This window comes from Xiphophorus couchianus, chromosome 13 (genome assembly GCF_001444195.1).
Source record: "Xiphophorus couchianus chromosome 13, X_couchianus-1.0, whole genome shotgun sequence".
Classification (NCBI taxonomy): domain Eukaryota; kingdom Metazoa; phylum Chordata; class Actinopteri; order Cyprinodontiformes; family Poeciliidae; genus Xiphophorus; species Xiphophorus couchianus.
In genome coordinates, this window is record NC_040240.1 from 23009192 (window position 1) to 23034110 (window position 24919).

At 36.8% G+C, this 24919-nt stretch overlaps 2 protein-coding genes across 3 annotated transcripts; both read right to left on the reverse strand.

The window, feature by feature from the left end:
• Positions 1 to 664: 664 nt before the first annotated feature.
• Positions 665 to 4603, reverse strand: LOC114155330 (serine/threonine-protein kinase SBK2). The gene is made up of 5 exons (XM_028035170.1): positions 4292 to 4603; positions 2311 to 2455; positions 2026 to 2228; positions 1699 to 1860; positions 665 to 1606 (listed from the first exon to the last, which is right to left on the reverse strand). Exons 1-5 carry the CDS (start codon positions 4295 to 4297, stop codon positions 968 to 970), a joined length of 1155 nt encoding a protein of 384 aa, XP_027890971.1. The 5' UTR covers positions 4298 to 4603; the 3' UTR covers positions 665 to 967.
• A 3421-nt stretch (positions 4604 to 8024) lies between these two features.
• Positions 8025 to 17744, reverse strand: LOC114155356 (uncharacterized). Of its 2 annotated transcripts, XM_028035201.1 has the most exons (5): positions 17613 to 17744; positions 10075 to 10241; positions 9710 to 9805; positions 9457 to 9624; positions 8025 to 8919 (listed from the first exon to the last, which is right to left on the reverse strand). In XM_028035201.1, the coding sequence occupies exons 1-5, from the start codon at positions 17617 to 17619 to the stop codon at positions 8764 to 8766; spliced, it is 594 nt and encodes a 197-aa protein (XP_027891002.1). In that variant the 5' UTR covers positions 17620 to 17744; the 3' UTR covers positions 8025 to 8763. The 2 variants fall into 2 exon arrangements, with proteins under 2 accessions (XP_027891002.1, XP_027891003.1); XM_028035202.1 differs by lacking the exon at positions 17613 to 17744 and having other exon boundaries at positions 10075 to 12145.
• Positions 17745 to 24919: the final 7175 nt, after the last annotated feature.

The window sequence follows — 24919 nt, forward strand, 5'->3', positions numbered from 1 at the left end:
ACCTCTTTTTGTTTTGTAGATCTGTGTTTTAGTTTAGGTCCTGGTGTGTTTTCTGTGTTTATTTCCACTGTCTCTCTGATTCACACTCTTCCACAGCTGTTTTGGATTTCTCTGGTTAAGCTCACCTGATTTCACTCTCCACATTTTGATCAGTGTTTGGGCTTCTTGGTTCCCATCATTCAGAGCAGAATTCCTTTGCTGCACTCATTAGGTCCATGTAGTTTCCTCCTCATGTGAGTTTTGTAAGTTCCTTGTTTTTGCCAGAATATTTTCTTTGTTTGGGTCCACTGGAACCTAAAATCCTGCCATTAAGACAAATAATTCTCAAAATTGTTGCTATTAAATTGTTTAGCAAATTAGCAGATGTTTAAAATTCTCTAAAGTGAGGGAAATTGTTTGATGCTCCCACACTTTTCCACGAACCATGGCAATTTTATTGAGGTTTTCTAAAATCCTCTAAAATCTTTATTTAGGTCTATAAACTTTGTACATTTTGTAGCCCTTATTTTATCACTTTACCTTTTGCTATATCTGTAGGTGTGTTGGAGCAGGGATGCATTCAAAGGTTGCAGGACATTGGCGCTCTAGGACTGGAATGTGTTTAGTCTTTTGTGACAAATTTCTTGAGGAACTGGCCACAACAAAATTACACACTGACAAAGTCTATCATAACTTTGGAGAGTTTATTATGAAAAATTAAAGTAACATACTTTTCCTGACTGCATAGCTTGGTTTCTATGGCATCTACAGTGACTAACTTTTTTACACATTCCAGATCCCCCCCAAAAATAAAATAAAATTAAAAAAATTGCTTAAATTACAAAAATAGAGATTGCAATATTCATATTCAGGAATATAAACAGGATTTCAGGTTGATACATTTTAAAACAGTGCAATGCTAAGTAACAAGCATGACTGCATTTTCATCTTGATCACACAGTCTTAAGTCTTCTTTAGCCATCTTTGCTCACCGCTCTCCTCTCCCCTCCATCTCTTTCACCGATTTAATTGCAGTCTTCCCACTACTCTTCTTCCTCTCCTTCTCCTGTCTCATCCTCTCTTTCTCCATCATCCAGTGGTCTCCAAGGTAACTCAGAGCGTCCTCAGGACTTCCTCGAAGTTGCGGCCTGGGGTCGAGAAGCGATTGGAAGAAGGAGCAGGCTAACTGTGTGAAACAGGCAAACTGAGGGGCGACAGGTGAACCGTCCTTCTGTCTGTTTCTATTCAGATCAGTGGCTCCCTGTGTGCTCTCTGTGTCAGGTTCTACCCACACATCCAGTTCATCATCAGGACCTTCTGCACTCTCAAACCAATCTCGATACTTTACGTATGAGCAGCAGTCGCTGGCTGTCTCAGCCCAGGGGTGACTGCCGGTGAGCATGGCGTATGTGAGAATGCCCAGCGCCCAGCTGTCTGTGCTGGGCTCCACAGACGCCCAAACTCTCTGCTTCTTTGTTTTCTTCTTGTCCTCATCCTCCTGAAAGTTACCGTTTTCGTCGTTTGTGCTGCTCCAGCTGTCCTCGTTTCCTCGAGCAATCTCAGCCTCCGGGGTGCAGTAAGGAGAACTATACCAGACCTCTGGGATTCTGGTTCCCCTGGCCTTCACCTGGGGGTAAAAAAATCTACGGTTGGTTGCTGTGTTTTTATTGGCAAGACTGTTTTTATAATGACATATTATGCTGATAGTCCTGGACTGACCATGCCAAAGTCTCCAAGTTTGACCCATCGACATGCAGAGTCACACAGAAAGACATTCTCAGGTTTGACATCTCTGTGGACAAAACCAAGGGAGTGGAGGTGGGACAGAGCCCCACACAGCTGGGACACCACCCGCTGACAGCAGTCGTCCTCCATCCCCACCTGTGGAACAGGTGGACCAAGATTTTATCAGTCTTTCTGTCCATATTCTCTTATTTCTTACTGTGAGCTTACAGTCATTCATTCAAACTGCTTATTCCTTTGAAACATTGTTCTTATCAGACTCTTTCTTAGTTTATATGACAAATTAAAACCCTAGTTGCATACCTCTGGTGTGATTACATCAAAGAGATCACCAAAGAGGCTGGCTTGCTGAGCGAAGATGTAATGTGACGGGGTGGAGTACGCGATTCCCAGAGCTCTGGTCAGAGACGGATGGGTGCAGAATGACAAAGAGAGATTGTACTCCCTCAGGAAGGAGAAAAGTGAGGTGGATTCCCGTGGGAAGAGCTTCAAAGCCATTGGAGTTCCTGAGGGAAACAGAAGGAACATCATTTCTTTACTTTCAAGTTTGGTTTCTTGGAACTGTTTGGTTTTGGTTAACTTTCTCACCTCTTTTTCTGTGCACAGCCAGCATTACTTTTCCATATGAGCCTTCGCCCAGCAGCTTTAGGACCTGGAAGTGCTCTGATGTGTCCATCGCTGTCAGAGATTGAGCCGTCAGATGGCACATCTCATCCAGAAGCTTTGTGGCAGCCTTGAGAAACAGATAAAGAGTTAAAATGAGACTCAGCAAAACAGATGGTCAAACATCTAAATGGTTTAACATTAAAACTGAAAAGTGTATTTGAAGTTTTTAAAGTGGGTTTTTAAATTTGAAAATGTAGATATCATTCTCGCTGACTAGTTTTCTCTTATGAACTGAATTCCTGACAGCGTTTGGGAATGCAACGTGACCGCTTCAGCACTGATTGTCGCCATGGTGATGTTGATAACCTTCATCCGTGGACATAAACATGTCTGTTAATAGCCACATAAAACCCTGTGGCACACACTGGTCTTGGTTTTGTCTGTTGATGTTTCCACTGCAACTGGCACCTCTCAGGCCAAGATTAGGTGTCAACATCCAGATCCAAACAGAGGGCAGCTCATTACTTCTCATTAGAGTCCAAATCCGAGCTGCAAATGTTCTGCATGCTGACACTGAATTCCTCAGCTTAGGTCACACAAACAGCTTCTGAAAGTAGGAGGAAGGAGGAATGTTTCTTCTTCAAACCTCATTCATTGTTGAATTTATGTTAGGAGAGCAGAAAAAACAAAACCTTTTGTAACAATAGAAACAATCACAGTAGAACAGTTTGGCACAAAAGTAAACATACTCCTGGCAGATGTAGGTTCAGTTTTTACCAATATGTTTATTCTGCTTTGGAGTAATATTCTGTTTCTGTGAGGCCCAACCGGAGTCCAAACTGGAGGGAGTTAAACATTAGGGTGATGGCAAGGAGGCCTTCCAACTTCAAAGACTTGGATCTCATTACAAAACATAAATCTTAAGAATAACATGAGAGAACTTTGCAGGAGGATAGTGAGCAATTATAAAAGTGTAATTACTGTAAAGTCATCACAGATTTCCTTTCATTATTGAGAAGGGTGTAGATTATCTCCAAGTTATTTTTTTTTAAAATTTAAGTAAAAACTTAAATCTGAATTACCTATTAAGATATTTTTGTCTCGGTTCCTATGAGAAACACGTGTCCTTGTTAATGGAAAATTAAATTAAATCTAAAATCTGCCAGAGGTATGAACAATATTGGGCACAACTATGCATTATATTTTGATGTAAGTTTGATACAAGATGACCTTGGTTGCAAGCATGTATTTAATATAAAGAAACTGTTTATATATAGTAATGCTTACCATACTTTTACTCCATAATCTTCTAAAGTTTGTACATGATGCATTCAAAAAACAGTCAAAAATATTAAACAATCCTTGCAGTCTCAAGAATTTTTTCTTTTATTTTTTTATCTGCAACTGCTAATAGTTTATTATTGCGGCAATAAAACTGTCAGAATTTAAAAAATTTTAAAGCTTCATTTTAACCTGCCATGAACCATTTTGATTTTAATTTCCAGTATTTGTTTTCTGCTTAGCAACTTTACTGGTAAAATTTTGAAAAGCTATGTTGGAAGTTTTCAACCCTCGATGTGAAGATACAAGTTATTTCTATTTTTAAGTTGTGAAAGGTTATTGCAGTGAATGTTAATTCTTAATTTATAGAGAATTAACATTCTCTATAAATGTTATAGAGAATGCAGGCTAACTGTGTGAAACAGGCAAACTGTTTGCCTGTTTTACACAGGCAAACAGTCTGTAAAAACAGACAGTAAAAACAGTCTGTTTTTACTGTTTCTGAAAATGTTCTTTAAAAGTGTTTCAGTTTTATTCACATTGGTTGTAAAAACAGAATCCAAGCACTAGAGATACTAAAAATCACTTTTGTCTAGAAGTGGACAATCTTGTTATCTTCTGAAAGCACACATTATACTTCATTTGCAACATTCATCATTGACGATATCTGCTTTCAACTTACTGTCATCTTGGAGTCCTGGTTTGATGTTGTCCCTTAAATCTGACCAACACAGATCACTGCTGAGGACTTCATGCAGCAGGTGCAGCAGTCAGAATATTTCTCTCCCTGGTTTTCTGTGCTATAATTCTAATTAAAAAACATTGAGCTCTAAATATCCAGTTCTGGTCTCAATGTTTTCACTTATTCACCAGATTTTGGACTCGATTAAATACACGTTTTCATGTCTTCGGCAGCTGCTGTTCTGTCCTCATGTCCTCTCCTTCTCCCGCCTTTAATCTGCTGCTGCTGCACTGCTGGACAGACCATGAAGGGTGTCATGACTGTTTCTGCATGGGGCTGTGCAAGAGAGGGTGTGTGTGCGTGTGTGTGGGACTTTTCCATTTAATGCGTGATTCTTCTTTGTTTTATCTCATTTGGATCGTTCATCTTTCAGATTAACAGTTTCCCTTCAATTTCTAAGAATGGTAGTGAAGAAGCAAAACTACGGTGTAACACAAGACTCAATTTTAGGTTTTATTCTCTATATGCTGCTGTTGGGTGGAACAGCATTGATTTTACTACCTGGTAACACATAGCTAATGCTAAGTCTCCTAATGAACCCAGACTAGCTGAATCACTTTTTAACTGGACATTAAAGATTACATTGCACAGAAAAACACTAAACCCAAATTTAAACAGTGGAAATACATCTTTCGAATCAGGTCAAAAACTTAATATCATATTTGCAAATCTAAGTTTCAGAAACATCATTAATAATGTAAACAGGAAGGATGCTATCATCATAAGAACTTTGGCAGTGTGAACATTTATCTCCAAAGTAGAGACTTTAGTTCATGTTCTTATAATCTGCTTTCTGTAGTTTCTAAAAGAGATGTAGCTCTATAACAGCTAACACAGCTACCATAACTTCAATGAGAACCAGAAATCATAATGAGTTCGAAGTTTCTGCATTGTCCATTTCAGAACTTATTTTAAGATGTTCATACTGACAAAAATAAAAAATAGCATTGGAAAGTTCAGATGAGTTTGATTTATTTGATAAAAAGAAAGACCTGTGTTTTCAGATGGCATGCAGTGAAATCAATTTTAAAAACATGGTAAGGATGCAAAAAGCGAAACGTATTGTTTCACATTTTGATGAAAGAAAAAGTTTCTGCATGCAAACAGTATAGAATAAAAATGACTTTCATGGTCTCCTGGCCTCTTATTGGATAATAAATAGTCTGAAATCTTTTAAAATATTATATGCTGACTCATATTTAGAATGATTAAGAGATGTTTAACTTCATTTGTGCCTCCCTGAAATTTCAGATCGTGACAGTCGATTAGCAGCTCTTTAAAATTCCATCACCTTTATCTGCTTCACCATATCTGTTAGTGAAACACACTCTATCTGTGCTGGTTGCAAACCAAAGCGAAGTGTGGCATACGGTAGAATTACAGCTTGCAGAGAACATCTAAAAGCAGCCAAACATGTATTGAGTATCAGTTATTAGTTGAAGGCCGATCTTTAAACCTTAAGGATTACTGTATTTAGTGCATTGGGGTTTTAGTGTTCCCTCCAAATTGCAAATACGGTAAAATGTGAAGACTCCTCTTGAGTCGTCTGTATTTAGCTTCTGTCAGCCAGTAAATTCTCCCACATCCTCACCACTCTCTGCACACAGAAACATGTTCCCTCACACTCCGTGTTCAGGGGAAGGATTTTCCTCTAACACTCAGACCCCATGTGATTTGTAAATCCCAGTGTCAGCTGTCGCTTGTGGCCTCAGCCTACATGTACTCTACGCAGCTTACTCTGTTACAATGAAAGTCTGTCTGTGTGTGAGATCATCTGTCTGAGGTCCTACATCAACACGCTGGTGTTATGTAAGTCTCTGTTCCCCTGCTCACTCATACAGTCTTATAGTCATCTTTTAAATGGCCTGTCTTTTAAAGCTCAAAAAACATGCACATATTGTACGTTTTTTAATTAACCAGCTCAGTTGCGTATTCCTCTGGAGTATTTTTATAACTATGCAACACTTATGTTGAAATGTTGCCCTTATTGCACAGTATTTTTAGTCTTTATTCTGGCTTTATAAATTTTTATATTCTATCTTTGTGTAAGTTGATTTGCTGTTATTGCCCGTCACTTTGTAACTGTTGCACAGACATTTTCCCATTTCCCAATACAAGAGATTGGACATACTACATTAGTTGTAACTCAAGTTTTCACCACTAGGAATCACATTTCTATACAGTGGACCTTCAACTCCAATGAATTTAGGTTTGGCAGCTCTACTAGCAGATTAAGGTTATAATCTCCATCGTCTTTTGATAAAAAAAATTCCTAAACCTCCTAATTTTGACTACTTTCACATTTATAATGTACTTTAGACTTTTGACAAAGTTTATTAATAGCTAAAGCTACAATCAGAGCTATTTCCTGACATAAAGTGTTCCTGAATTGATTACTCTTTCTACCGTTCTACCAAAAACAAATCTTCAATTATATTAAATGTGTTTGAATTCTACCATAATTTGGTTGATTTTGTTGCATATTTACCATATTTTAAAATTAATAAATATGTGTTAACCTCCACACAATATTTATCCGCATAATGAATAGGATTTTGAGTGGCACTGTAAAATTATATATGGGACTCCCTGATAATTAAAGTTTTACACAGACTGATGTAAAATAAATGTCTATATTTGATCATTTTGGAGCAAAAATGTTAATATATTTGACTTCAAATCATCAGTGGCCTTTTGGCTGATTTGTTTATTGTATCACAATTTACTCACCACACTGAAACAATCTTTATGTTTCATTTATTTTATTAATTACATTAAACATACAAAAGCAATACATTATAACCATATAAATAGTATAAGTTACAATAACAATAATACATTAATATTAATATTATATATGACATAAAACAATATTTATTAAAAAAAATGAGATGCCTGCATCTCAAAGCTGAAATACAAAATATAAAAACTGATAAATAGCATTCTAAATAGGTTAAAAAAATATAACAGAAGAGTTCTTACAGAATCCATATTTCGTATCACTCGGTTCATCATTCTGATCAACACCTGGCAGGCACTGTGAGTGTAAACAGTCTCAGTGGGAGTAAAGGTCGAAGGTGACACTACCTCGGCACAGTGCATGAGTACAGTTCAAATGGCTACATGTAAAAGAAAAATATACATTTCCTCAAGCCTACAAGATAAACCTACATTCTGCTTTCCTTTAAAAGAAATTCATATGACAACCTGTTCAAAAAAATACTTTGTAAACAACGCACCACTGATCTCAGTCACATCAAATGGAGATGGTTCTGATACTACTAGCATTAAGAAGCCCTTTGCATAGATTTATGCATCAACACTATTCATCATACATTTCTTAAACAGACATTTCTTTCCATTTGGCAAACATTCAATCAGATGGTGAAACAGTCATGCCTCACTCATGGTTAGTGATGTTGATACCAGCAAAAGAAATACATTCAAGCAAAGAACAGTCTGAGCAATGCTGGAAATTCTGGTAAAATAACTGAAAGTAACCTTTTTAAACCTTTTGTTATTGATTATTAATCACAGCACAGCTGATGCATAATGATGGCAGAAGCGCAGGAAAAATAATAAGAAATATGGCATATTTGTTTGTTTCCAGTGGGTGATATTTAGATATATGCAAAATGGTCTAAGAAAAATAGACTATAATTTCTGTATCTTCTCAGTTTATCTATTTCTAAAACTTTTTATCTAAAAATAATTTTCACATATGGATAAAAGGCAAAAATGCAAAAAAAAAAAAAAAAAAAACCTTTTTTCAGTCCTCTGTGATGATTGATGCCTAATATGCCAATTATGTATGAACTAAAATAGTCATAATGCAGTGAGAGTAGCTTTTCATTAAGCATGGTAAAATTATTCTTAAATTATTTAGAAAATATCATTTAAATACTTTAATTAAATGCAAACCAAAATCATGTCTAGAGTGAATGAAGCTGCCAGACTGGTTCCTTATTCTCACCATTTCACTTCTGTTGATAAAACCTAGCAAACTGACATTTTTGAAGAAAAAATGCATAAAACATTAAGTTTTCTTGAGAACTTGTTTTGATGAGTTTTTAACAGTCTTGTCAATATGGGGAATCTTTTGGAAAATCACATTTCTAAACTACAGCTGGGCTTAGAAAAAAGTGGATAATAAAGTTAATAAAAAGTATTTTTATCCTTATTTAAGCTTTCATAGTAATCCAGTGGGTTGTAGCTGAGATGTTTGGGTCAGCACCACCACAGCAGATTACCTAATGCTGCCATCTTGAGGTAGTCCACTAACATGACATAATATTGCTTAAAAACATTCTGGAGTTAGCAGTGGTTTTTTTGTGGAAGATGTTTTAATGCCCTTTAAGGCTTACACTGTCTAGAATAGCAGGACTGCCTCCGAAAAGGCTGCAAGACCTTTTTTAAGAATGCTTCTGGAAGTACCGTAAGACTCTTTTTGACCACACACAGAAAACTTTTAACCTGTCAGAAATTTCTACAGAGTACACAAGGGCATCAAAGGCGTTGGAGACAACAGGAAGGTTGGGTGCCGTTGACGGAACAGCCTCATTGTTTTGCTAAAAACAAAAAGAAAAAAGGAACGGTGAAATCAGATTGACTCAAATAAATATGCATATTTATGAAACTATGGTAACAGGAAAAAATGAAGGGCTATCTGTCTTTACTGGCATAAGTAAATATGAATACAATAATATAATCATATTTTTATAATCATATAATATAATATGATTATATAATCATAATCGGAACTTAAGATCTAAAAAAAACCAAAAAACTTCTGACATGCCTTGTAGCCACTTATAAAAAGTGCTAAATTAACAGTTATTTTTGATATTTTTACAAATTTTTAGTTTTTACACTCATTTACTTTATTTATCTTTAATTGTTGGCTTGTTGCCTTTCTTTTAACTTCAGATAAATGTGTTTGGTTTTTTTTGCACATATTTTACATTTCTATTTTTTCACCATCCTTTGGCATAATTTAATTAACAATACCTTGACAACTTCTGTGCTGCAATATCTATAATTTCTGTACTTTTATTTTCGCAGAAAACTTTCACATAATGTAATGGTATAAATGCAGGAGGACCTACCGGATGAAAACATTTTTCAATGAGATTGGACAACTGCAGAAGATGAGAGCTGGCGCCCTCTTCTGTCTGGAAAGGCAAACTGACATTTTCTTTAGCAACCTTCAACCAGTCGATATGCAGTTTGAAGGACTGAGTGTATCCATACATCTGAGTGAAGGATTCATTAACCTGCAGGCACATAAAACACATATTTTATTTAGGAATGAAGAGAAGAGATCAGTTGTTTTAATCTTTTATCTTTATAGTTTTATACCTTCAATGACTTAAGATGGCCAGCAGTGTGATACAAGTCAGGAAGGCTATCCAGACTGAATTTGGCATCTTCAAAGTGTTCAAGGTCTTCTGTTCTCTGTTCAAAACACAATAAGAAATAAAAGTAAAAAAAAAACCATCATTCATTTGGTCTATATACCAGTAAAGGTGACAAATCCCAGAACATTTTCTGATTCCTGGTAGGAAAATTGTATTTCCTTTCTTGCCAAACTGTTACTACGTCAGTGAAATTCTAGTAAGTTAACAAAGATATATAAGCTATGATTCAGAGGTAAAAAAAAAAAAAAAGATAATAACTGAATAACTGTCATGCTAGAGATCAAGGAAGTTCAAAACAAGCCTTACCAGCTGATGGATTTTTCTCGATAAGTTCATCAAACTTTCCACCTGATGGATCATCGATCCAAAAAATCCACAGTGGGAGGAGCTGCGGAGGGGAAGAGATGAAGATCGGACTAACAGCTCAGTCAGAAGCAGCAGGTGGAACAGGAACGAGGAAGTCTCAGGAAGAACTGCAGAGACAGGAGAGAGGCGCACACAATGAGCCACGGAAAACTGTTCTGGTTTCATTGAAGCCTCGTTTGTGACAACAAAGAAATGGTTCTCCTTCAAAAGAATCCACCAAATCCAGTCCAACTGACTGACTGTCATCCAGCTGTGGTCGTACACACAGCTGCACAGACAGGTGTGTGCAACGCTGCATCAGCCAGCAGCACATCTTAGATTTCCTCTCTTCTCTTTTACCCAGAAGTGATGTGGTTGTGATTCAAAGTAAAAAACCACAAGACTGGATCGACGCTTGTTTTCATTTCTACACCTCATGATGCACAAGATTAGCTCTGAGGCAGCTGCAGTCAGTTTGTAGTTTGACAGTAAGGAGGCCGTTTGGCTGACATAATTAATGCTAGTTGCTGCCAAAGCAGCAGTAACACTGTACAACACTTGAACTGGGTCAAACACTTTAAAAACTCCAGCTGCAATTCACATTTGTTTTGCAGTTACAATGCACTTGTTTATTGCATTAACAGTTTTATCAGATAACTTTAAAGTACCCTGTCGTCTAGACATTTACAGTCATTTGAAAAATCAGATAAAAGCTGTGAGAAGTTTGATCTCTGTGACAGGATGAAAGGCGCTGTGACTTGGACGGATGTTTAGAGAGCAGAAACATCAAACACAAACAGATTCTGCCCAATCGTGGCTCGTGTTTCTGGGAAGACTAAACACCATATAAAGAGCTCAACTCACGTATAATGAAATGTGGTTGAAATACAGGTTCACTAACCCTCTGGGGGCCGTTTTTTCATGGAGTTTAGACATTCTCTGTAGTCTGGCTTCCTCCCACAGTGTAAAAAAACCTATATAATTGGTTAATTGGCTTCTCTAAATTTGCCATTAAGTCTCACTACACATGTACATCTATGTGACCCTGTGAATAAACCGGCAACCTCTCTCTGGCCCATTGACTGCTGGGTGACTCTGCAAGTATAAAGCAGGTGTAATTAGGGCTGAATTTGGAAGAACAAGATCCCCTGGCCTGGAGCCAGTTATGGTGCCATATTTTCCCCCAAAAGTAAATCTTTTATTCAAGCAAATTACAGAGCATTGATAGGTAGAGGTCTACACACTGGTCACTGGACACCAAAAAAAAAGAAGGTCTTTTTGGGACCATATTGGTCCCAAAAAGATGCATTGTGACTTCATAATTTTCAAATATTTGAGTGCTGTTTAAATTACATCCAACAATATATATATATAAAAAAGAAGAAAATGCCACAGGCGAAATAAGCCCAAGAGTTTAATAGGAGGTGCACTGTTGCTCTGTCTTTAGTGCTTGAGGGCCGTTCTCACCTTCATTTCGATGAATACTCTTTTGTTACAGTTATTTCCTCTGTTTCTGCTGCCTAACTATAAGAAGTATCTTTGTATCTAAAACTGATACAAAATATGCAGCATCTTTCTACTTTGGCATCTGTGGAACACTGACCAACATATTTGATGTTCATTTGCTTGATGATTTCGATAATGGTATTTGACAACATGTAATATTTATTACTTGCACTATAATTGGTGACTGTATGATGTTTTTATGATGTAAAGCATCAGAAATGTGACTTGACTTCCTTTTATTGCAGGCTTGGACATGCTTCCACTCAATCAACAACTGTTGGGTATTGAGGGGGGGGGGTCAGAGCATTTGCTGTGCAGACAGTCTGCAGTGTCATCTGCAAATACTTCATGCATCATGCTGGAATGGGTGGGTTACAGCAGATGGACCATCAAGATAAGGATAAACAATGCTTTGGCTTTTCAAAAATGTTGTGAGGTTTATATAAATGGTAGATCATAAAGAAATGTTTAATTCTTCTGTAGATTTGGGGTTAATAAAATGTGAATTTGTCACTGTTTCTTGTCAGTTTGTAAATTGTTTAGTGACATTATTGTGCTTACATTTGAATATTCCAAAAACACTTTAAAAAAACAACTTTTGTTGTTTTTTAAAAGTGTTCTGTGTTTGATGAATCCAAATAGAGAAAAAAATAATCTGAAAATTAATGGTTTGAATCCTGTACTTTTAAACTTTTTTTAATCATTAATCACTTGTCTTCGAAGAAATACCTTTCACATCAAGATTAGCTCCTTGTCTGTAAACCCATTCACTGATTTATGCAAACTTAAAAACCCCAAACCTCAAATCAACAAAGAGAAGTCTTGTCCGTTAGATGTGTTAGGTCATGCTTATGGAATGTGAGCTATGCAGGGTTTTTTTAGAGCGTGCTTTCACACTGTAAGAGAGACGAGCAAGCCCACCGTTCTGACTCAGATTAGTCTGTATGTGATGACATCAGCAGACTGACGCCTTGGGCTGTGCTCTTTGGAGAGAAAACATCTCCTTTGTCAAGGGTGTTGGGCCAGTTCAGACACTTTTACTGCTTCCCAGACACTAAAGTGAGTCTAATTTATGAGTTCACTTAAAGGCAGGAGGTTGCCACAGTGGTTACCCTTTTATTTTCAACATAACTCTTTCAATTTCTACATGTTCATTTGTTCTCCATCTGCTAAAAATCTTACATTTATTTGTAAGAGTTAGTAGGAGGTTCAAGAACCGTGCCACTGATTCTACATGAAAATCAATGCAGTAAATGAAAAACAAGAAGTTCATGTAAAGTATGAGGCTTATTGTTGACTGCTTCATCCATTTTTCATATTAATGGTAAATTAGATGTGAATAACATCACAAAGTTGTATTTGTAGATAACCTTTTCTCAAACTTCATGCTCAATGGTCCAAATCTAAGTTCTAGAAAAGGTCAAAGGTCTGAAACAACAAAAGCAACTTTTTTATTATTATTAAAGTTTGAGACTTTTTGAATTTGAAGAATTTTAAACTTCTGCTTCACTTGGTGAATTATGTTGCAGCACTAAATTAAGTTTCAAACTATGCTTTTTTACTCGGTTGTCATGAACATTAGTGTAAAGACTACAATGAAATTTAGATAATAAAAAAACCTGGATTTGTAGCTCAAATCCACAGATTTTGAACATCTTCAATATTCAATTTTCAAGTCTAGAGATGATTTCTAATGATAAGGTATTGAATTTTAAATATATTCTATTGAATGCATCTGATTTATTCATGTGTAACTGGTGCACAGGATGCTACATCTATAAATCTTCTGTTTGCTGGGAAGGTTGACCTCTTCATTTTGTAATCTAATGCTAGAATAGCTTAGCTACAAATATGATTCAGTGTTGTGTATGTTTTGTCTTTGACCTGATTGTCCACTAGAATGACATCACAAACTTTGAGATTTTTCTGTTTTATTCATATCCCCACCTGAATCTTGTTTTCCTTCTCTGTTTGCTCCAGCTACTCAGATTATGTGGGAGAGGGATTGCAAAATGTAGAACACAAGATAAAGTCCCTTATCAGGGGAATCGTAAAATGTTTCAGCAAATATTTTTCAACATGAGTCACATTAACCTCCAGTTTTGAAAAAATCTATTCAGTCTGAAAGAAATTTCAGAGGCATGCACTTGTGGTGAGAAGACATCTGGAAATTAAAATTCTTGCTATTTACACTGAATAAATTTGTGGTTGGATTGCACCACAAACGTTCAACACTGCATCCAAATTGAGAGAGCTAAACTAAATAAAGGATTAAATCACAAACAGATGTCCTCTTTCAGATTAACATCCAGCCAGGCATTCAAAATGATTCAAAATAAATCTATCTGTTATCATCTGCTATCTTGGTTTCAAGCTGTAATGAAGGAGTTTTCAGTTACCAAAGGACACACACTGGAAAACTGGAATACCTTCAGTCAACAGTTGGAAAATTACTGAGGAAGAAATCAGCAAAAACCTAAAGAGACGGGGAGAAAAAAAACCTGAAGAAAAACATCCAGAGGCAGAGCAGTGTACAGTCATGTATCTGGCTGAGTAAACAGCTGTGACAGCATTACGGCTCACAGTAAAGTTGCTTCAGAAGCAGAGTGAATGGGCCGTCTTTGATGTGTGGAGCAGGCCGTTTCGTCAGAACACATTCACTCAAACATGAAACACAAACAAGTGCGTGCAGTGTCTCACATAATCGCCCGCTTCCGCAGTTTCCGTTTGAGTTCGTGCCCCCTTTTTTTTTTGCTGGGTCAGACAAACAAACACTGGAGTTTCCTGTGTGTGCTCAGTGGACGCCTTATTTCCTCTGCTCTCTTTGCTTTTGCTCTCAAGGACAGCGAATCGACTCATGAACAGGTGCTCTGTTCGCTTCAAAGAAGTCTCAGCTTTGACTTTCATAAATTAATGCTTTTCTAATGTTTACAGTTTTTAGTTCCATGCTCCTGCTGTGAACTGGGTCTTGTTAAATGTAAAATATGCAACATTAATGTGGCATGAAACTGTATTAGTAGTAAATTAGTAACTAGGGACTGCTTTTTCCCCATTTTTCAGCAGTTTAACTTCCTTGACTTGCTGCTTCTGTGTGACAGTTTGTAAATTCAAGGTCTGGGTTTAATCAGCAACAGGCAGCTGCTTCCAGACATAAACTCAGTGAAAATCCCCTCTCTGCTCTGCACCAAACAGAAAACAGACACAAACTGGCTGGTGGATTTTAAAACACACACTTCCTGTAGTATCACAGAGTTATCATCAGATTATTCAGGTGGACAAAACCACAACTCTTTCTATGAAACAAGCAATCTTTTGCTTACCATCACAGCTTATATCATGCAAACTGGTGATTTGCTCAAATATACAGATGCAAAATCAAGCTTAGAACCTAGAAGGTTGGATTTAAGTGACCCCAACACACCACACGTTGGTGTAATTATCTAACAGATTTTTATTACCTCCCTTACGTTCTTACTATGAGTGAGCTCATGAGTGGTGGCAAGAGCCAAGTTAGTCACATTATGAGTTGTTTTTAATGTTATAACTATTGCTCTGACTCTATATATGGACAAGTTTATGGAAGCAGAATACTTCAACACACATTTACCTCACTTGAATGATATACTCTCTTGTCTTTCCCATTTTGAAAAGTAGCTTAGAGAAATGGAGCTCAGTGTTACGTTATGCAAATAGACAATGGATATCAAATCAGTAAATTTGTTGCTTGCTATCAGTCTACATCAACTGGACAGGTAATAAATTTACAATTTTGAATAAATAAAGGTTTAAATCCATATATTATAAGGACTTCTATTATTCCATTGTCAGCGTTTACATGTTTTCAGTATGACTCTGGTTTCACATTACAATTACAGAGAAATGCATCATGCTGTGTCATGCAGTCCCTCGTTGGTTCACTATCCTGTGATGACGTTTTTCTTAGTTTCAGAGGCTTATGTGATGATTAAGTAAGTGAAAGTTTATTCAGCTGTGTCTGACATTATTGACTCTCATCATTGAAGTGTGTAAATCTAATGACCTTCATCTCTCTGCAGTCTGTTGATTTTCATGCAAGTCAAGGAAGCTGAGATCTCTGGTTCCATAAAAAAGGTGAAACTAATCCAAAGCCACCTGCCTTGGCCTGTAAAAAGAGGATATTGATCATATTAAGTCATGTCTGAGTAACTGGATAGATGTGAGCAGCCACAGTTTCAAGTAGCAGCGTTCTGTTTCCTGATCTATAACCACGTTTGACACATGCAGTGTAACGTTACTACTTAGTATAACTCTATACCCGACACAAGTCCAAATGTAACCTTCTAATCATTGCTTTGTCTTCATTTCTCTGACCCCCATCTGGATGATACCACATATAAAAGAAGCTGAGCCACCAGCTTTTGCATGAGTCATGGTGTATTCACAGCGTCAGCAGTTATGGAAACAAAGAGGTGAAAAAACAAAGCAAAAAACAAGCTTCTTGACTGCTGTATATTTTCAATTGTAGTACCACATTTGATCACTAGGGGCAATCTGCTAAGTGCTGACTCATCACAGGAGTCAGGATCGATGTGGCTATAGGATATATTACTGTAAGTGTGCTGGTGATGTGCAATGACGACATCGATGTCTGCAAAAGTGACTCGCCTTTCTTCATGAGTCTTTTTCTTCTGATTTATTCAACTGTCACCATGATTTTTACAACATTAACTTTATAATAGGCATTATAGCCAGATGGATAAGCAAGAGACTTACCATAGCTACTTAAAATCTATCAAAACTTATAGGAAAATACATCAAAACAGCACTTGTATAAAGATTAATTCAACCAAACTCTCTTCTTGCATAAAAGCAAGAAGAATCCTGCTTTTATGCCATTACAAAATGCAAAACTTCACCATCACATACAAGTTTGGACCTGTAAATTCCCCCAAAACCACATTTTTTTCTTCAGTTTGCTAGAAAAGAAAACAGAGGAGGCATCATAACATCACCAGCCTCACTTTCTTACCAAAGCTGTGCAGCACAAACACAAAGCCAGTCAGTGCTGCTGCTTTCAGCGACCAACATGTGGTGTGAGGAGTCCTTCCCCCAGTTAACACCAACACTGTGTCCGCTTAATGACGCAACAACTTATACAGAAGACCAAACACAGCGCGCTCCACCTGGCAGGATGATACTTTCAAGTTCCCTGATTTAAATGATACTTATTGAATCACTACAAACTGATAATAATCATGTCAGTTATTCAGTTTCACTCTAAACAAACCAAGTTTTGAACTTTTTAACACATCAGTGAAAGTTGATTGGTGTTTGTTGGTAAAAAGCCTAACTTTTCATGTGGTTCTGGTTTGTTGTTAGGAGTAGCTGACTTAGTCCAGTTTACATAAAGTTGTTTAAACGAGTACCCTAACAAACAGCTAGAAGATTAAAATGGATTTTACAGATACCATAAATTTAAAAAGTGATTTCAGTGAAAATTTATTGCTTAGTAAGAAGAATATTTCACCACAGATGTTTTGAGGAAAGAAAAATACAGCAATTTAGTTCTTGTTGGAAGCATTTGGGGAAATCCCTACCCCACACACATATACACACACACCCCCGCCCCCCCCCCCCCACACACACACACGCCTCCACACACACACACAGCATCTCGTACACAAAGGATTATCCAATCACAGCCAAGCTGAAGCCAAACAGTGGGTCATTCAGATTCCACATTAAATAAAAAAAACATTTCTCATGCTTCAGTCATGAACTAAATCAACATATCATTCATTCATTCTTTCATTGACTCTCACTCTAAAACATTCACAGGCAAAAAGTAAAAGTTAAGACCACGTGCAGTGAATGCCCCCCATCCCACACCCCCATCACTACCACCACCTCCTCTACACAAACACACTCCCTCTTACACACACACACGCCTACACACCCCCACAAACAAACACACACATGATGTTTTCCTCTAAAAGTATGATGAACAAACTTACATTTCATCTTTAGGCTCCTGCTGTAGTAAACAAAAGTCCCTCTGAGTCCAGTGTGAGTACTGTACGTGTGTGTGGTTGTGTTTGTGTGGACAAAATGTAAAAGTTCCCTTTTATAGCTTGGAGTATGACACATCACCTGAGTCATCAGCCGTAGCTGCCGCCTGAGCTTCGACGCCCACGCCGTCCAGCCTCCCCTCCTCACCCCTCTTTATCTGAGCAAGCTCCATATTTCTTTATTTGCTGAGGTAATTCTGAATGAAATCAATCTTATATTGAACAAGCTGAAGTCCGAGAAAACATAAAATTCCTCTCCATCTCACCACACAGCAAACACTTTGAAAGATATAGGAAAGGAAATAGTGTCAAAAAACAGCAGGAGGAAGAAAATATTGTTTATTAATAAAATAATGGAAGTTTGTCTTTATTTTTCTCCAACCATCTTCAAGTGTATCTTGTGTATATGGACACAAGAAAAAGTGACAACAATGCAGATTAATGATCAACAATCTTAAAAAATGTGATCCAACTGAGCAAACAGAAGCAGAGTGGCTTTCTCCCATGGTGGGAAGCAACAAAATTTAATAAAATAAAAGAAGCTGAAACTACCAAGAAATTTTACTTCTGCTATTTATCTTTTCAAAATTAGTTTTTGAGGAAAATCTGGAACAACACTGTTTACTTCTGAATTATTTAATAGTAACTTCCTGGTTGAAGGAAGACAAAAATAGCTCTACAACTTATCCAGCTTTGCCAAGAAGTGAAAGGTTAAGATTGTGAAACTCAACAGTTTACTTTTCAAAAGACAGGCTCGTGTCAGTTCGCATCTCTGAAATTCAACACTTTGGATGGAAAAAATCTGATCCAGTCATGTAAATTTTTTTAGATTAGTCATACAGTGAAATCTGTAGCAACATACAAGAGAAAAGGTCAACATGTTATCCATCCATTTTCTGTTCACCCTTTGTCCCTAATGGGGTTGGGAGGGTTGCTGGTGCCTATCTCCAGCTACGTTCCAGGCGAGAGGCGGGGTCACCCTGGACAGGTCGCCAGTCCGTCGCAGGGCAACACAGAGACATACAGGACAAACAACCATGCACACACACACTCACACCTAGATAGACCAATTAACCTGACAGTCATGTTTTTGGACTGTGGGAGGAAGCCGGAGAGAATCCACGCATGGACAGGGAGAACATGCAAACTCCATGCAGAAAGACCCTGGCCAGGAATCAAACCCAGGACCTTCTTGCTGCAAGGCAACAGTGCTACCAACTGCGCCACTGTGCAGCCTGTCAACATGTTAACAAACCCTAAATCTTATCATAAAGTCTTTTTTTTTTTGCATTTTAACCCATTTGTTTGCTACTTTGACATTACCAGAGAAAATGAAAACATAATAGATCTCACTTAAAATTTTGAAACTTATTCATCAAAATTGGGGTGAGTTTGGGTCAAATGCTCTTCTTCGCATAATATAAAGACATTAATCAAAAACAAACACAACAAACTCCACAAAAAACAATAATAACAAATATCTTTTGTACTGTTCTGAATTTGTTTTTAGGAACCAGAAGCAGGTTGAGACACGCTAAGATTTGCAACTTCACCATTATCTGTCACCAAATCATTCAAATTTTCAAACAGAAAACAGTTAACAATATTTTTAAAAAATGTACAAATTCTTTGATTCTCATCCTAAAAGACTCAATGAATAGTTTGAACTAAACATTACATGACTGCAGTAGCTCCACAACCATAAAACCAACATACCTCAATACACATTGAAACACAGTGGAAGCAATGCTAGCGCTACCACAGAAGCTAACATTTTTCTAATTTCCACTCTTGGAGGTACAGCCAATCATCTCCAAGAAAATGAATGGAGCTGTCAGGATCTGTTCTTCTTCTTCTTCTTCTTCTTGATTTTATTGGCGGTTGGCAACAAACTTTAAGTAGCATTACCGCCACTTACTGGTATGGAGTGTGGTTCGAGATGGACTATCTATTTATATAAATATATATATACTCCTACAAATAACAATAATGAATAAACTAAATAAATAAATCATACATATATATATATATATACACACACATTCATCCATTTTTATACTTAACTTTATACTATACCCCTCTAGATCATGCACATATTCACAAACACACCTACTATAATCAAATTCTGTGAAACAATTTAGTTTTCTTTAAATATTTAATAATTATTTGTATGTGTTTACTCCCCAAATTCTTCCTCAAAATATCGAATAAATTAATCTTTTCCTTAATACATTCAAACTCTCTTCTCATGTATCTTCTTTCTCTTTCATACTTATGACATTCTAATATAATATGCTCTATTGTTTCATATTTTCCACAGTAATCACATTTGCCATTATCATGCTTTTTTATTTTAAAAAGTGTATAATGAAGTCCTGTATGCCCAAATCTTAATCTTGTTATCACCCTTTCCTCCTTTCTATTTCTTCTTCCATTTCTTCTCTCTCCTACCATTTTCTGAATTTTATAAAACCATCTTCCTGTTTTTTCTTCATCCCACCTTTTTTGCCATTTTTCCATCAGTTTTCCTTTAACTATACTCTTTCCCTCAGATTTACTTGTTTTAACTGTAAAACTAATATTATTCTGAATTGCCCTCTTTGCCATTTTATCTGCTCTCTCGTTTCCTTCAACCCCAATATGTGCTGGAACCCACACAAATATAACTATTAAACCCATATTTTGTATCCTAAATAATGTATGTAATATTTCTAATAAAATGTCCATCCTACTATCTGATTGAGTGTTCTTTAAACTTAATAATGCAGAGCTTGAATCTGAACATATCACTGTTTTGTCAGGATCTGTTCCTTATCTGTGTTTATTTTGAGTTTCTGTGTCTCTTAGTCTCTGTGTTGTACTGTCTCCCCTTGATTGTTCCCAGGTGTTTCTTGTCTCCTTGATTACCCTCTGTGTATTTAACCCCACCTGTGTTCTTTTTTCCTCGTCGGGTCCTCGTCGTGTTTGTCCACTACCAATTGTCACTGTTTGTGAGCTCCTGCATCTGCTCCTGTGTGCTGTCTGGACTTTGTGTTTTGGATTTCCTGGATTATTGTTTCTTTATTAAATTCACCATCATTCATCCTACCTGGGTCTCAGCGTCTGCCTCCACCACTCACCACTGCTAAACCTGACAGGAGCTCCTGGATTGGCTGCTTTGCAAACACCAGCAAAAAGATTGTCAAGCAGCATTGCTGCTATGTATTTCACCTTCCCAAGCTGAAATTTGTTTAGAATATTTTAGATATGCTCTACAAAGAAAACCAAGAACTGTACTTTGGCGTTAGGTTCCACAGAAAAATCCACTTGTAGGTAAACTATGAAGAGGTGAGGGTCCACTGAATCATGAAGATGTTTCATGACCAAAGATTGTTGTTTTGCTAAGATGCTTGCTATGTTACTCCAAAGAAAACTCTTACAACAGAGTTAATTTTGTTGCCTTTCAGTTGCACAGGTCAGTGCTAAGTCTGATTTTGCTCATTTATTTACCTAACCCAGGCACTACGTGACTGGTATATGAGAAAGGTGTTTTATATATATATAAATATATATAAAATCTACTTTATTTACTTGCTTGATCTTACATTCTGACCATTTTAGTTTACTCAGTATAATAAATAACCCTTATATTTTAAAATGTCATGCTCACCATCTGTAAGGTGAATACATTCTTTGTGGACAGTCTAAAGTCCAGTTTTTTGTTTATTTTTCATAATAACTGGTCACCACCAGTTAAAGATAATATTTTCCCCGCTACTTTATTGTGGTTCCAAGTTAGAAAGAACCATTTTGCAGTACTTGAAAAGAAATAACCACTTTCAGTGCTATGTACATATTGTGAAGATGAGTTACTTTCCTGTCAGGAAACCTCTTAGTTTTTTCCGCAGCATCTTCTAAATAAATTAAAATAGTTTTCTGTGAGATTAAAGAAAGGACTTCTTTTTCTTCAGTTGTAAACTGCAGATCATCTTCCAAAAAAGACTCAGAAATCTAACCAAAAAAGCTCCTAAAATTCTAAAAAAGGATTTTGTTTTCCTTTATTTTTTTCCATACACACCAAAAATAACTATATAGGGGGTTATTGCCTTGAGGCAAGTGTTCATTTGTGCTTTTATTACACTTAACAAGCTAAAAGTCTACATTTAGAGCCTGGAGAAGTTTTTTGGAGGCCTAACACATTTAGCTACCATACTGGATGGTTGAATTTGACTCATGCTTTTAATCTTGATTCATGTTTATAATCACCAAGCCAATAATTCTGAAAATGTTTATATCAAATACCACCATCTTTGACTTGGACTAATTTAAGTTTGTTGAGGTGTCTCATAAACCAGTTGATCAGTAATGTGTTTGAGTATTAAGAGATTGACGTTGGCAGGATGTAAGCAGCATCACCGATGGAAAAAGATTAAAAACACCGTGGGTTCTTAAAGTTTGAGTCAGGACTCTTATTGACTTCTGCCATCTTATCTGAAATGGTTATAAATGTCAATGCACTTGCAGAAACTTTCCAGGTCTACAACGGATCTCCTTAGATCTAAAATCTTTGGGGTTAAAAAAGCCTTTGGCAAAAAAAAAAAAAGAAAGAAAAAGAAAACTGCCCATAGATGTTACACATGCAAGGACTAACAAGTGAAAGTGCAAACAAAAAATCTATACGTTTTCTATTAGTTAAATTTGCCTGCTTTCCTTGTTTTACTCATTAAGTTCTGACTCCAAATTCAACAACAGCTATGGTGACTCAGGTTGTAGAAGAATCACACATTTCATGTTCTCCAGATGTTCAGTTGGCAATTGTTGCGATGTTATGGGCACCAATTAGATGTGACTGCTTTAAGCTTGGTTCATAAAAACTGTCAAACTCTGCACATTCCTACTAGGAATGTCAGCAGATGACACTATTAAAGCTGCTGAAGTTTCTGCTCAAGTCACAACTTACTCACTTGGATTAAGTCACTCCACACCAAAGCGTCAGCTAAAAAACAGTAAATTCCATCTAATTGGAGCATCATTATCTCACTTTATTCAGTAGATGGCTTGGCTTCATTTTAAACTGAATTGTCAGGGTGGATCAAAGTGCCTCTGCAAAGTTTCCAAGAAGCCACCAGCTTTTTTCAGATGGAGTTTCCTGCTCCTGACGATAGTTCAGTTCCCCCCCACCAGGATACAGTAAAATGAGCTAATAATATATTAATCCTTTTGGACTTTAGATTGTGTTTTTCTATCAGTTCTGGGAAGATTCACTTTAGCCCAGAAAAAGTATGCCTGGAAACAAGTAATAACGCAGCAGACCTTCTGTATATTGTCATCAGATGATGCCATATGGGGTAATGGAGAGTGTGCGTCTGGGCGTGTGTGTGTGTGTGTGTGTGTGTGTGTGTGTGTCCGGAGTGCTGACGGGGGCTGGTCCTGAATAAAGGGTTTTAACTGTCAGACTCACTTGTTTCATCATTTCCCCAACCACCCACGTTCCGGATATCTCTCTCACTTTGGAGTTCCTGCTCTTTTTGTCTTGTCTCTTTTTGACCTCTGCTGAATGGAGGAATGTGAGGAATTCAGCTGTGAATGGGAAAACGGGGGAGGCATTATTCAAGTCACTGACAGATTCAGGTTTTTTTCTTTTTTTTAATTTTATACCACCCAAAGTTTATACATCTTCCTGAAGGAGTCTTACTAAATCACTCTTGACAAGGAGGAGGCTTCCGTTGGAAACGGAAAAAACATTTTTGAAAGTTTTTGACCTCTTACAAAAAAGAGAGGGCTTTTATCAGACACTTCAAACAGAACACTGGCACAATGCGTGCATACACTTTGACCCTGAGGGCTATTTTTAGGGATTACAACAGCCTGTGGCCTCTGCAGAAACCCCAAAATCTAACTGGCACTTCAATTAGAGGGAATTTACCATGACAGCCAGCGCTTGATATCCCTTTAGACACCAACTGAAGCATGTCATCAAAGCAAAAGGCTGAAGGAACTAGTCTCGACAGTCCTTCCTTTAATTTGTTACACTTTGGGAATCTAGTTTTCTGTCTGAAACTCTTACGTTATGGTGATTTCATCCTGAAATTTCTTCCCTAAAAGTTTATGTCATCACACATAAATATTACATGTTTTTAAGCTACTATTTCCCAGCAAAGACAGACATATGTTTCACTTTCCTCTGTCTGTGCGTTTCATAGAACAAGAATGTAGAGACTTCTCCATCTGCTTCTTTTTTTTATTTTATACTATTACTGAAAGAATTTGAGGTCTTGGAAACATATAGACAGATAAATGTAAACCACATGTTTGGGTTAAGTGGTCCCCAATCATTTCTGAAGAATGACAAATATTCCAAACCGTCAGCCAAAGTAATGAACAACTATTTTTAGAGGCAAAAGGACAAGGGACCAAACTTCCAAAGAATAGTTTAGAAACCCCACTGGGCCTTTTTTAAGCCATGTAGTCAAAAACAGATGACGTTCAGGCATTCATCATCAATGCAGGAGATGAAAGGATTTTTCCAAGGTGTATAGTTAACATGCAAGGAATTTCAGCTGAAGTCACACAAGCATCACAGTTCAAATATTAACTGTCTTCATTCTCTGGACAACATCAGCATGTGATTTTAGTTACATGTACAAAGTTAATTAGTAAGAAGTTGAATAAAAATATCAGAAGAAAATATGTTTAAAGTTTGGAATGTTTTCTTTAACTGCTCCATTATGCAGACACTTTGTCTGTAATGATAAAGATTCACTCACCTTGAACTGAGTGATCCTATAAAAATATTACTAAAACTTCAGCCCAAAAGAGTCATTTCATCACTCGGTATAAAAAGGAGATTGTTTCATCATGGCAGCTTACTCTATTTTGATCTAAACAATTTTCACAAAATTCATTTTCTTCAGGTTTTGTCAACAGTGTAAGAAATGTTCAGGGAGATCTTGGGGTTTTGGATCATGATAACAAAACTGAATATATTCTGTTAAAAATTAGCATTTCATTAGCGTACAGTTAGGGACATTTTCAAGTCATGTAAAGTACGTCTCCTTACTTATTTAACATAAATCAAATATTCCGAATCCATGAACAGTTATAATGAATCCGTGCTTTCATCAGGCTTTATGTTTGTTCTCTGACAACACTGAGAAGGTGGCCTGAAAGTTAAAAATGACCCATAAACAATCACACACACTGGTAATTTCTCAAAACACATCAAAGAAACTGCAGGCTTCAGCTTTTCTGCTTGTAAATCAGAGCAAATTAAT

Bases quoted from the DNA above. Each gene is read 5' to 3' on its own strand.
- LOC114155330 (XM_028035170.1), bottom strand. The intron at 2,229-2,310 runs GTGAGAAAGTTA...TGTTTCCCTCAG, and splicing joins GGCTGTGCACAGAAAAAGAG to GAACTCCAATGGCTTTGAAG. The intron at 1,607-1,698 runs GTCAGTCCAGGA...TTTTACCCCCAG, and splicing joins AACTTGGAGACTTTGGCATG to GTGAAGGCCAGGGGAACCAG.
- LOC114155356 (XM_028035202.1), bottom strand. From the start codon at position 10,380: ATGACAGTCAGTCAGTTGGACTGGATTTGGTGGATTCTTTTGAAGGAG. The intron at 9,625-9,709 runs GTATAAAACTAT...ATGTGCCTGCAG, and splicing joins GCCATCTTAAGTCATTGAAG to GTTAATGAATCCTTCACTCA. The intron at 8,920-9,456 runs GTAGGTCCTCCT...TTTTGTTTTTAG, and splicing joins TTGAAAAATGTTTTCATCCG to CAAAACAATGAGGCTGTTCC.